A 12,859-nucleotide genomic window follows, 5' to 3' on the forward strand; every position below is an offset into this window, starting at 1 on the left:
ATCCTCCGATTGACGCCAGGCTGGGAGCGTTGACGATAACTGGGCTGCGGGCGGCTGATAAAGCTTGAAAGGGGGAAAAAAAAAAAAAAAGTTCCTCGGGCTGGGGCAGGTAACCGACCACGTTCCACCACCAAAGCGAATCACGGCGACAAAATAAAAAAAGGATGCGAGAATATAATCTTCTTAATAATAATAATAAAGTCCGACAGTATTTTCCGCGTAGGATCTGCCTTCAAGCCACCAACTAATAATAATAATAATAATGATCTCTCAGTTCTGTATCATCAATCGACTCAGCTGTGGATGAGTAACAAGCGGGGGGAAAACGAGGACAAACTGTCCGATCTCGCTGTCACGTGGCAGTCTAGCACCCCACGTGATGCTGCCTCAGGTGTCAAGGGCCCAAGGCACTTTCCTCTGGAGTACTCCCGTAGTCTCTCTTCTCTTCCAATCCATGTACGTCAAAGAAGATATTATTCATTCATGGCTTGCCATCCTCCAAGAACAAGGCACTGCTATACGAGATTCTACCGGTCTATCAGAATTCAGACTATCGGTCCACAATCCAAACATGCATCCATCAGGCCATGATGCCCATGACCTGGAAGCCTGGAAGCCTTCCACGAACCATGTGCCAACGGTTCAACACGAGGCTAAGTCCAACTAAGCCTCCGGACGCCATTCGGACATACGATCCAAATCGATCCAATCTCACTAGCTCATTATTGAGTCTGCAGTGATTCGGAGGCTATGTCGCATTGCCCCGTTTCTGTCTTCAGCCTTGCACTGCCCTTGCCCCATGATCCCCCGCTTCATTGTCTGTAGCACTTCAACACAGCATGAAATAAGCGAAGAATAGAGTACAAGCTTCATTCTTACCAATGACAATATTGGAACACCGAACTGAATTGAGCTATCTTTAACAATACCACCAGAGTTGGCAATCTATGGTGGTCAGAACGACCTATCGTTTGGTATAACCGCCCGTTCTTCATCATCTTACATCGAAGCACTGTATATAAGTGTTCATACTGACCTCGCCTCTCCAACACTTGATAATATCTATTCAGCCAGAAGAACAGCAGTTTCTCTCAGAGCTATAACATCTATCTGTGGCAAATACAACACATTACCTTACTCCGTCGGTTCCAAAAGATATCTCTATCATCCAAGATTCCCCCCCCCCTCTCCATCCCATACACCAATACTGGATGATCTTCAATCCCTAGTATACATGTCAATATGACTTCGGACACAAACACTGTGAAAAATGACGCAGGAAATAGCGAGGAATGTCCCTCGACTGACCAACCGCCTCAGTATGACCAACTTGATGAGCAACCACTGACCATCCCGCCACTGAATCTCTCCTGCAATCCAGGGTCGGCCGTCTCCACGACCGTCACCGGGGATCAGTGTGTCGCCCATCTCAAGTTCCTCGCCGCGCTGGCTGACCTGCGTGACAACATCGCTAACACCGATGGCCTCTTTGGCCTCTGTGAGCCATCACTGTCCGAGTTCCCTGAGCACGTGGAGGAAGTTCACGCCCAGGTCCGGGAGAAGAGATGGGCGGTTTATACGGCTAGAGCAGTCGACCGCTACGCCAAGTGGTGGAAGTTATGCGTTCCCCGTTCCAGATCACACCTCCGCGTCCGGGACTTGAGAGATGAAAGCTACAATAAAATCACGGAACCAAGCCAGACAACCCCTTGGAAGAGGCACTTGCTGCCGCCTTTAGGTAAGTAAATGAAAGGGCTTCTTTTTTTTTTTTTGTCTTCCTACCAAGGACTCGCCTCATTCATTTGCAATGGCGACTAATGATCATCGACAGATGTTCTCATGGTATGGCATGCGCACATGCTGAACCCCAGAGCTTACCTTGAGGACTGCATCCGAGACGGGAGGATGGAAGCCTGGGCTGGCGGTTTCCCTTGGGTAGCAATCAATGACTGCATCAATGACAAAACCTTGGACTATGATGCGGGAGCCGGCGCAAAGACAAAATTCGAATATACCACTCGATGCGCGTGGGACAACCTACACGACCCTCTGGAGAAGCTAATCGAGTGTCCGGGCTGTGGAGACATAATTTCAGTACCCTGGACACAAGGTCGGATCTCTCTCCCCATTCATCGCGCATTTTCCAAGTTCGATGGCTTTGCGGACAAGAAATTTAGCGCGAAGTGCCCTAAATGCAAACTGGAAATCAACCACGAGCGACTGAGAGTCAAGAAATTCAGGAAGGACGTCCTAGCTCTCCTGGTGGACAAGTTGCCCATGCCAGGGACACTGTACAACTTGCAAGCAGTTCCGGAGTCTATCAATGGTAGACGCCGGCATGAACAGCAGATGACATTCCCTAACCGTTTCGTCAAGGTCTTGGGTAACTATCTCCTTGACTACACCGATGCCCGGCAAGATCGATGCGCGACAGTCAGCCAACTGCGCGATAAGCTCGAATCTAAGCTCAAGGATCGACAGGTCATGCGGCAGGCCAATGACAGTGGCTCGCAAACCATGCTTTTGAGAGGAGAGAAAGTGGCTTTCCGCCGCATGATGTCTCACTACTGGGATAACACTGGGCCCTTTGCCCTTGATCTGGTCGGCGCAGTCATCCGACAAGGTACCTTTGTCCAAAAGATGGACAATATTGACTGGCTACACTCACCGACTGTCATGGCGACCATGGGCCGCCTGATTCGCAAGTACCAAGTATTTTTCCAGATCATGGTAGATAACCCACGCCGCATGGCGGTCCCCACCCTCGACGTCGATCTCGCCTGGCACACGCACCAGCTTGCACCCGGACGATACTTCCAATACTCCGTCCACCACTCAAAAAAACAATCCAGGTTTGCCACGTTCATCGACCACGACGACAAAGTCGACGAGGGCAAACTCTCCGAGGGCTTTGAATGGACTAGTAGGGCATACAAGAACCTCACCGACGGCGAGATCTACAGCGAGTGTACATGCTGGTACTGCGAAGCCATCCGCGCCCCGGACCTCCGCAGCGGGCCCTTCGTCTCCTCCAAGACAGCCAAAGCCCGCGAAGCCGCCGCCACCCTGCACGACCGCCCAGACATCTCGCCCGACCCGGAGAAAAACCCACACATCTCTGCCCACAATTCCGTCCGTGCCGAGACAAAGGATGCCGCTCTCGGCGTCGATGCGCGGAAACTGACCACCCTCAGGCTCCGACTTAACTACGAAAAGGCCTGTCGGCGCGCCGAGAGGAGGAACCGCAAGCTCGGCAAGACAGATGACCAAAAGCAGCGCTCCTCGGCCGCGGATCCGGGCATGTATCCTGTCCCGATCTACTGGGGCGTGCCGGTCTACATACCCTATTATGGTCCGTACATGTGTGACCCCGGCGTGCACCCTGACGCCTACGTCTCGAATCCCGGCTGTATGAGCTTCGTCGGAGGCGCGGACGGCAACTGCGCTGCCGGTACCTGTGGGGGCGGAGTTGCAGCTGGAGGCTGCGGTGGTATGGGAGGAGCGTGCAGTGGCGGTGGCGGTGATGGTGGAGGAGCGGGAGGAGGTTGTGGAGGCGGCGGCGGCGGCGGCGGTGGTGGGTGTGGAGGAGGAGGTGGTGGTGGTGGTGGCGGATGTGGAGGCGGTGGTTCCTGAGTGAAGAGCCCATCTGTTCTATTCGGAGTGATCTGTTCTATAATACTTGGTGTGTTGATGTTGATGTTGCTGATGATTATGATTATGATATACCATTTGCTTAGAGTTTGAATTCACCATATCTGTCATGGATCACAAAAAAAATTGCAATACAGAAAGACTTTGCCCACATCTATCATAATAAAAAGGACAGCACCCAGTGACGCAAATGAGATTCAATCTCATGGGTATCCAAATTTTGAGGAGAAAGATAGACGCAATACAAGTATGAAAAGAGCCTCGCGCCGAGAATTGCTAAGCAGAGAGCACGAGAAAAGAGATCTACGGCCACGACTACATCACGATACATCTTGTTCGCCTTTTGTTCCGCTCGTAGATGGTCTGTTCGTTCCATTCCTCGATCCGCCTCCGCCATAGCTCGTTCGCTGAGGTCATGGAGAGCGTGGGATCGGTGGACACGCGGCGATTGAGATGTGGTATCCCTGTGGGTGGCAACCGGAAGTCGTGGGATTGTGAGCGTCGAGTTGTTGACCGGTGGATGCTGTTTAGGCGACTGTTGGGTTGCACGACGGGTGCAGCACTGTTCTCAGGAACTGGAACTTGTAGATTGGGCGAGGAGATAGAAAGCGGGTAATGGCTTGTTCCCAGCGGTGTTGGTTGGGCGGCATACCCGCCAGCGTGCCATTGATTGTCCATGAAAGACTGCTCGTTCATTTGTAAGGTGGTCATAGGAGGGTTGACCGAAAGGAATTGCTGGGCTGGCCCGCTGTCGATTCTCTGGGGGTCGAAATGCCGCACCCGTGAGTCGTGTAGGTGGCGAGCAGTATGATCTCTTCCTCGTAAAATGCCGTCTTGATCATATTCTTCCTGTGAATCCCAAAGAGAGCCAGCGACGGAGTTCATCCGTTGAGGAGATCGTGATAAGCCTTCCTGAGACGCATTATCCCAACGAGTGGTTTGGGATCTGCGAACTGGGAGGACTGTTGCACCGGCTCTGACAGCAGCCTCCGTTCTTCTCGGAAGAAGAGTCCGTCTGAGGTACTCTGGGAGAGGTGCATCAGGCTCACGGGAGTAAGGAGGGGGTGGAGGGACCCAGTTGTCGGCATCGCTCTCATGCGGAACCTGGAATAACTGAGGCACCTGAGGAGTTTGCCGCTCGTTCTGGATACGACTCCACCGGTCACGATAGAGGGGGTTATAGCGCCCGCGACTCGAAGATGCGGCGGTGGCCGCACGACGAAGTGTATCCTGGGACCGAGGCTGGGTATTGTCGTAGGGGGTATCGGGCAGTGGCGGTATCCCATTATCGGCAATGTCATTTGAAGAGCCGGAAAAGAAAGAGGTATGCCTGCGGGAGTCGAATGATGGTGTTTGGTGATTATCAAGGCGTGCAGCGGGGTGGACGTCTCGAGGCGCGGCTCTCATCTGGGAAGCAGCGGCTCTGTGGTGTAGAAGAGTTCTTCGTCGTTCTAACTCGACTTCTGAGTCCAGACTCGAATTCGGCTCGTGAAGCAATTTGGGCTCCGCTTCTCCAATCTCAATATTGATTTCTGTGACCTGCCCATCGGTCGGAGAACGCTCAAAATCCAAGAGGAGTACTCTTCCGCCATCAACAGGAACATCCTCATCACCAATGGTGGGAGGGCTAATACCGCCAGGGGCCACAGCCACCAGCCGACGTCGCCCTAACTTAGAAGGCGAATCCCGGACCCAGCGGGCAGCGCTCAGGCCAGACATATCGCTGATTTTATGCCCACTGACTAGGGTTCTGGGCTTTTCGACCGCCCACTCGAGCCGAAGGGAGTTGTCATGCGGCAAGGTGCCTAGGTTCCTAGTCCGGCGATCTTGAGCAACATCAGGTAGATCTTGCGTATGTTCAATCGCACTCGCAATATCGAGACGATGTGGGACCCCATACACCCAGAGACCGGAACCTTGAAATCCCAACGCAACCAATTCCCCCTGACAGTCCGCAGAGGGGACCATCATTGGTAAAGACTCATGAAGAGTGCTCTCGGAGATAGGTCCGACAAAGTACGTTGTCCCAGAATTCGCATTGGTGACCCCAAACGCTCTGAACGCTCGTATGCGCCGATCGAATCCCAGAACCCAACTGCCTTCACCCTCCGTATGTAGCGGGAGTAGACACGCGTGGCTGTACCCAGGGAAAAGATCTGGAAATAGAATCTGAGTAGTCCACATACGAACCTGGACCTCTCTTGGCGATGCTTCAGTTTCCGGATCGGTGTAGAAAGGTACTGAGATAGTGACCAGATTGCTACTGTCGCAGTTTGCAGAAGAGCCAATCAGCATAACGCCGTCCGACGAGAACGAGATGGCGTCAACTCCGTCGCATCGAACAGCCCTTCGCTCAGTGGCGAGAGCCCCTTCTCCAACAGCATACATTTCGATTTTGTCATTGTATGCAATTGCCAAGACGCCTCCGTTAGGGGATAGCGCCAGAGCCCGTGGGACTTCGTTCAGCTTGAGATCTTGGATGAGATGTGCTTCTTCGCTTGTCAGGCTATATATATTGACCTGATGATCGGAAGAGACAACCGCAAGGAGCGACCCATCATCTAGGATGGTCGCATTAAGCGGGCGTCTCCAAATCTTGAGCTCGTGCTTCACTGACGGGCAATCTGTCGTCACATCCAGAACAAGGATTCGCGACGAGCTGATACAGAGGACCATTTGCGCATTAGGTGAGAATGCGAACCGAAAAGCTTCACCTTGCGGGAATGCCGTCGAGGAGCTCATGGACGACGAGATTAGTTTGATCAGCTTCCTGCGGGGCTTGAGGAACACCTCGAATGTACTTCGTCTCGCTTCCGACAAGAATCGGCGTTTTAGAGACGCAAGATTCTCAGGATTAGTTTCACTAGTGATAGATTCCCGCACCGCGGTGAAAGATGGACACCGGGATAGATGGTACGCATAAAATGCGGTTGATTCCGATATACGCCTCCATTTCCGATTGAGGAGGGCCAGGGATGCAAAGCTGTTGGCATCAACCAGATATAAAATACTATACGAGCTGTCAGGACACCTCTCATCCCACACACAGAACGCGCAAAATATGAAACGAAGGACAAGGCATTGTAAAGTGTTCTCGCCATAGCGCTTTGTGCTTCGTAGTCACTGAAAAGCCTGATCACTTACTTTTCGATTACACTGCGAGGTAAGCGACTGAAAGATGGCAGGTTCTGCTTCTGAATTTCCTTCTGGGATTCCATGCACACTGAATGCTCTTCTTGTATGGAATCCGAACTGAGAAAGGAGCCCCCGAGCCTCTCGACGCTGGGTGTGCGAACATCTTGCTCCATGGTAATCTCATGGAGACAGCTACATCAGGTGAGGCAATATCATGTCCGAAACCATTTCCCTCCGCTGTAGACAAGACAAATGAAGATCCCCAATCCACAAAGCGAGCAGTAAGAAAATCGGATATGCGGAGTGACATTGACGTGGGTTAGGGGGGGGAGGCTGCAAGGATGAGGACGCCAACACGGGCACCAAACGATGCCTGTGGCTGTGTTTGCACACCAACGGCGACGGGTTTCTTTAGGTGCGTCTGAGAGTCGGAGCTGTTTCAGAAGCATACAAATTGCAACTAGCTGTCCGCAAAAGACAAGGAGCATGACGGATAGGACCGACTCTGCAGATCGGAAAGAAGAGGAGATGATCAGATGCGAGATTAAGATGAAACCTTTGATGATTGATGCCCTCTCCTCTCGTTCTGATCCTCATCCTCCTTCTCACCGTCATCTTCATGGCTGAAGTTCACCATCACTTTGTATGGGAGGGATAAAAATAGTGGAGGCACGTGGTTGGTCACGAATGCTGAGTCATCACTCCACACCGATCTCGCCCGATACGGAAGAAGAAAATGGGTGAGAAAGAGAAAAAAAGACGACCTTAAAACAAGAGATTGGAGAGGATCGACTAATCGAATCACCATCAAAAAGACGAAGAGCCAGAACTGAAACGGAAAAAAAAAAAAAAAAAAAGTGGAACAGAGACAAGTCACAACTCACAAGAGCTCTTAAGAAGTTAAGACTCGTAGCCACTACTACTTCCCCGCAAAACCATCTCATTCGCCAACTGGGCTGGTACTTTGAGATTCTTCATGAACAGCGATATTTGATCCTCTAGGTCTGTAGAGCGCAAGGCATTCACAGACCAGATCCATATTATGAGCGACGGCGGACGGCTTTGCGATCATTAGCAGCATCTCTCGCATAGTGTCCATCAACTGGTTCGATGCCGCCTTCATCGACTGTGCGCTAGTGACTGTGCCGATGATTGGTCTAGTGCCTAGACTACAGCTTACCTTGGAGACAATTCCTGTTACCTGAGAGATATTGGGTTACCTCCTAAGCTCTTGCTAGCTGAGGACTATATTTCTTGCCTCCGACTTGTGCATTATTAACCCCTCTTAAACCGTTGCTTCCGTTCCCGCTCGCTCGGCGCTGTTTCAAGCACCCGCCAGCCGTGGAGCCTGCAGGACCCTCAATTAGCGCGCGTTCCAGTTGGATGACATAGTTTCGTGTCTGTCTGTCTTGCTGTGCTAAGATATTCCTTTCGGTGGCTCGTCATGCCGCCAGCTTCCCAGAATGGCTCGACGCAGAAGCATCCTTCTCCCAGCTTCAATGCCGGGGCTAGACCGTACAGGTCACACAAGGTTCGAGCGTGCGATCTGTGCAGGAAGCGCAAGTCCCGATGCACTGTTGATATTCCCGGTCAATCGTGCCTATTATGCCGGGTTCAAGGCGCGGATTGTCATTACCAAGAGGAACCGGTTCCGGATCCCTCGCTATCGGACGCGCCAGATGCCAAACGGTGGTCGGTTGACCATGTCGGGGAAAGCTTGACTGCAGGGCAGAAGCGTAAGCGTACTCCCGACACTATCTCTTCTCCCAACCCGGGTCGACGACGAGAGGAGAACTTCAGTCGGCCGCGGGCCTATTCTGACAGTCGCGGGAGCGATCGCAGACGCCATGGATTCGACGATCCTCATAACGAGTCAATGTTGATCGTCGGTCCGGTTGTGGCCGATGATGCCCAAGTCATTGAGAAATTCATGCCTCCTGAGGAGCGTTCGAGCAAATCGGTTGAGCCAAAAAGCCACCCGTACAACGTTTACTCAAGCGATCCTAGAAAACCCATCCTGTACACTACCGTCTCCAGACGAAGGCAGGGTATGCGAGTTGGTGTACCTCCTGGAGAGAACCAGAAAGAAGTTCTTGAACAGATTCTTGGACCTTTTAAACATGATTTAGTCAGACTGTAAGCTTCCCCATCCGGTGTCGACAGACACTCTAAGAGCATACTAACGGATATGTGGCGCTAGTTTCTTGGACCGATTCAATGTCGCGTTCCCCATTTTCGATGGAGAGAGTTTCTGGGAAGCGTACATGTCAGAATCGCCAGGCGAACCACCAGCATCACTTCTGTGTCAGGTGTACTCCATGTCACTAGTTTACTGGAAACATACACCAAAGCTCGCCTGTCATCCCAAACCTGACGTGCGGTATGCGGTCAATATGACAGTGGCTGCTCTCCACGAGGAATTCTCCGCACCCGGCTTGTCGACCATCAGCGCTGCTCTAGTGGATCTGACAGGACGACCTATCTTCTCGATGACTGGTAACGCCATCAGCTGCGGCCGCACTGTCGCTTTGGCTCATTGTCTCGGTCTCAACCGAGATCCGAGTCACTGGAAGATATCTCCGCAGGAGAAAAACAATCGCATCCGTCTCTGGTGGGGCGTCGTTGTACATGACCGTTGGTATGCACCCCCTCCAAAGCTGCAGCCCGTTAATTGCATGCTGACTACCGCATCAGGGGGAGCTTTGGCCATGGAGTGCCTCCACAAATCGCGAAGAATCAATATGATGTTCCTCTTCCCACTATCGATGTCTTAGTACCGCCCTCATGCCGGACCACAGAACGGGTAAAGGCAGCCCACTGCCATATTGCGCTTTGCCGTTTGACAGAGATCCTGGGAGAGTTGTTGCCGTTGGTATATGGTCTGCAGCACAGCCAATTGCGCGAGATTACCAAGAAACTTCGACAGATTCGAACGGATCTCGACATGTGGGAAGATTCTCTCCCCGACTGGCTCAGAACACCAGTAAGCAACAGCTCCGAGGTTCGCGTGTCGGGTATCAGCAGCATGCAGCTGGCCTTTCTGGCCCTCAAGATGCTCATTAGTAGGGTAGAACTCAAGGTAAGTTTTATCCTCGCTCTCATAGTGCTCTCTCTCTCTCTCTCTCTCTCTCTCTCTCAACGCTCGATTCCTAACATGATGATGATCAACTGCAGGAGGTGAACAGCTCCGAGAATGATAACCCGGAAGCTCGCCGATATTTCCAGACAGAATGTCGGAAATCAGCAGAAGAGATTGTCCAATTCATCTCCTCGCTGCGTAAGGAGAACTTCCAAGAATTCTGGCTACCCTGTACGCCAATCCCCTGCCCATTCCCCGTGTCGATTGATAATTCTAACATCCCCCCCCCAGACAGCGCTTTCCATCTCACATCGACCGCCACGCTCCTCGTCCGCTGCGCGCTCGAAACCACCGACAGCGAAGTCGCACGCTCCTGCCTCGCCAACGTCGAGACCTTCCGGAGCATCCTCCGCCGCGTCAGAGAGGAAGAGGACTGGGACGTCGCCGACATGTGTCTGGACCACTGCGAGCGCATCCTCAACCGACTTCCCGGCAACGGAGCCACTGTGGAAGCCACCCTGAATCCGGCCGGCCATTACGACAACCAGATCGTGAACCCGGCCGCCATTTCGCTCCCGGAAACGCAGACGAACAATGACATCGTCGACGATATGATGTCAATTTCGGGCACTTTTGGGACTATGGATGGTTTTCCATTTGATATGACGGGGATCTGGGACGTGTCTGTCTTTCAAGATGTAAACCTCACTTAGTATCTCAATGTGTTGGAATGGGTGACTGGCGGGGTACGGGAATCGAGGCGAATCATAACTATTAGGCGTGGGAGGATATCTTTCTTATTTGGATTATACCCAAAACACAGCATTCAATGTAACTATTTCGGATTGTTTTTCAGTACTGAGAGCTCGAGATTTAAAGCAATGGAACATAATATCCTTGTATAGCTATTATTTAAGAGGTGAGATGGTGGTAACGCTACCATTCCTGTCCAAACCAAGCAGCATTAAAACGTTTCTCCAATTTATACACACACGAATCAACCAAAAACGCTATTTTACAAAAAACCCCGTGATCCCCAGGAGCCAAAAGAACCCTCTAAAGACAAAACCCCGTGAGCCCTGAAGGAAAGCACCCCAGTTATACATTATGGCGGATAGGAGAGAGAGCATGATCTTTCACGAGTCACCAAGCATTACGGCCGCAAGATAACGTCGTTCTTATTGCTTGCCAGCACCGAAAACGCTGGTGAAGGAACCTTTCATCATCTTCATCTGTTCCTGTCGAGCCTTCTCCTCTTCCGCGGCCATCTCCGCCAGCCACTTCTCGCCGTTCTCACGGATCTCCTTCTCAATCATCTCGTAGTTCTTCTGGCCACGTTCACGGATCTGATCCCAGAGCATCTTGCCCTGAGCTAGACCCTCGGACGGGGACTGCTCGCCGTCAAGGCTGCGAGGGGACTTCAGGCCCAGGGCGGATGCCAAACTGCCCAAGCCACGCTTGGGCCGCTTCTTCTGTTCTTCCTCCAGTTCCTTTTCGAACTTCTCGCGCATGATCTTCTCACGCTTGGCGAATTCCACGGGGATATCGGTGCCGTCGAACGACTTCAGGACAGGACGCACATCGTCGATGCCCATACCGGCGAGGTACTCAAGGAAGGGAATCAGGGCAACCAAGTTCTTGTCCTTGGCATCACCGCCCCACTTTTCGAGGATGATGGCATTGTCCGGCTGCAGGCGCGCGTGCTCCTCCTTGGTGTCGATCAGAATCACCTTGGACAAATCTCGGTTCAGGTATGACAGATCCTAAGATTGTCTCAATTAGTCATTGCGTCTGGAAAGCTATAGGGATTTTGGAACTACCTTGATGTATTCTCCATCCTTGTACCTGGTCGCTTCTCTAAAGAGCGGCCAACGGATGATACGGTAAGGATCGAGCTTCCGAAGAACTTGGTCTGCCATCATACTGGGGACGCTAGTGAAGAGAACAAGTTCGTAGTACTGGTTCAGATAACGAAGGAAGTAGTCGACACCTGGACGTTTTGCAACCCGCCATCCGTGTTCCCGGCTCCATTCGCTGTGGACGAGTAGATCCTCCAGACTGAGCACCAAGGTATAAGGCTGGCGCATGTTAGGATCCTCGTCAGGAAGCAGCTTCGGGAAGGCGGGATCCTTGTAGTAGCTAGTGATATCGCCCGTACGAGCCTTCATGCGGCCGTACCAGGAAGACAAACTCCAGCCGGACGGAATCTCCGGATGTGCCTTTGCCTCTTCTTCTGTTTCCCAGTTGCGTCCTAGATAGGCCACTCCTCCGACGCCTGCAATAAGGAACAGTGCATACATCAGGTTCGCCATCCGAGCCCGGCGGCGGTCGAGAGATGAGACGTAACCATCCTTCGGGATATCACCACCCCGACCATCATCCGTATAGTCTTCCGATCGTGAGGGATCTTCGGTCAGATTCAACCCACTCTGTCCATCTTTCTTCGAACGACCTTCCAATTCGGCGAAAAGCGTAGATGGAATACCCTGGGTGAGATCGGGAAGTGGTTTTTGAGGCGTATCCTTTTCGGGAGCGGTCGGACCAGTCTCGGACTAAAGAGGATCATGTTTGATTAGATATAAGCCCGACTTAAGTCTAGCAGTATGTTACTCACAGCTTCAGAAGTCTGCGACGCAGTGTTCTTCGTGGGGTCCGCCTTCGTATCGAACTCGGTCTGTTCCGCCGAGTACTCTGGTTGAGGGGATGTCGAGGACTGTTCTGATTGGGGAGATTTGATAGATTCCGGCAGCTTGTAAGGAGCCTTAGGCTTGCTGCTCTTTGCGTACCATCTCGTTCTGGGGGCAGAGAGGGCTGATACGCGAACAGATGAAGCAAGGACACCAGGTCTTGTTAGAGGTAGCACGGCACGGCTAAGCATGATGACGAGAGGAAGTAGGATAGAGAAGACAGCGCACTCAAGCGCTCCTCGAAAGCTAGTTCTTTGAAGATGGGAAGAATAATATGGAGACAGACAACGAGATGAACTCGATAAGA

At 52.1% G+C, this 12,859-nt stretch overlaps 4 protein-coding genes across 4 annotated transcripts, besides 3 other annotated features; 2 read left to right on the forward strand and 2 right to left on the reverse strand.

Moving 5' to 3' along the window:
* Positions 1-1,242: 1,242 nt before the first annotated feature.
* ACLA_091070 (uncharacterized protein) lies at positions 1,243-3,633 on the forward strand (the record flags this gene model as incomplete). The annotated part of the gene is made up of 2 exons (XM_001272834.1): positions 1,243-1,738; positions 1,832-3,633. The coding sequence occupies 2 exons, from the start codon at positions 1,243-1,245 to the stop codon at positions 3,631-3,633; spliced, it is 2,298 nt and encodes a 765-aa protein (XP_001272835.1).
* Positions 3,509-3,627: a microsatellite.
* A 333-nt stretch (positions 3,634-3,966) lies between the features above and the next one.
* ACLA_091080 (F-box domain protein) lies at positions 3,967-6,959 on the reverse strand (the record flags this gene model as incomplete). The annotated part of the gene is made up of 2 exons (XM_001272835.1): positions 3,967-6,661; positions 6,796-6,959. The coding sequence occupies 2 exons, from the start codon at positions 6,957-6,959 to the stop codon at positions 3,967-3,969; spliced, it is 2,859 nt and encodes a 952-aa protein (XP_001272836.1).
* Positions 6,960-8,230: 1,271 nt separating this feature from the next.
* On the forward strand, positions 8,231-10,578 carry ACLA_091090 (putative C6 transcription factor; the record flags this gene model as incomplete). The annotated part of the gene is made up of 5 exons (XM_001272836.1): positions 8,231-8,922; positions 8,987-9,424; positions 9,481-9,865; positions 9,961-10,096; positions 10,157-10,578. 5 exons carry the CDS (start codon positions 8,231-8,233, stop codon positions 10,576-10,578), a joined length of 2,073 nt encoding a protein of 690 aa, XP_001272837.1.
* Positions 9,893-9,922: a microsatellite.
* Positions 9,893-9,923: a microsatellite.
* Positions 10,579-11,043: 465 nt separating the features above from the next.
* Positions 11,044-12,743, reverse strand: ACLA_091100 (protein translocase subunit TIM50; the record flags this gene model as incomplete). Its single annotated transcript, XM_001272837.1, has 3 exons — positions 11,044-11,628; positions 11,686-12,417; positions 12,480-12,743. 3 exons carry the CDS (start codon positions 12,741-12,743, stop codon positions 11,044-11,046), a joined length of 1,581 nt encoding a protein of 526 aa, XP_001272838.1.
* Between the last annotated feature and the right edge of the window lie 116 nt (positions 12,744-12,859).

Source organism: Aspergillus clavatus, genomic scaffold (assembly GCF_000002715.2).
Source record: "Aspergillus clavatus NRRL 1 1099423829798 genomic scaffold, whole genome shotgun sequence".
NCBI lineage: Eukaryota > Fungi > Ascomycota > Eurotiomycetes > Eurotiales > Aspergillaceae > Aspergillus > Aspergillus clavatus.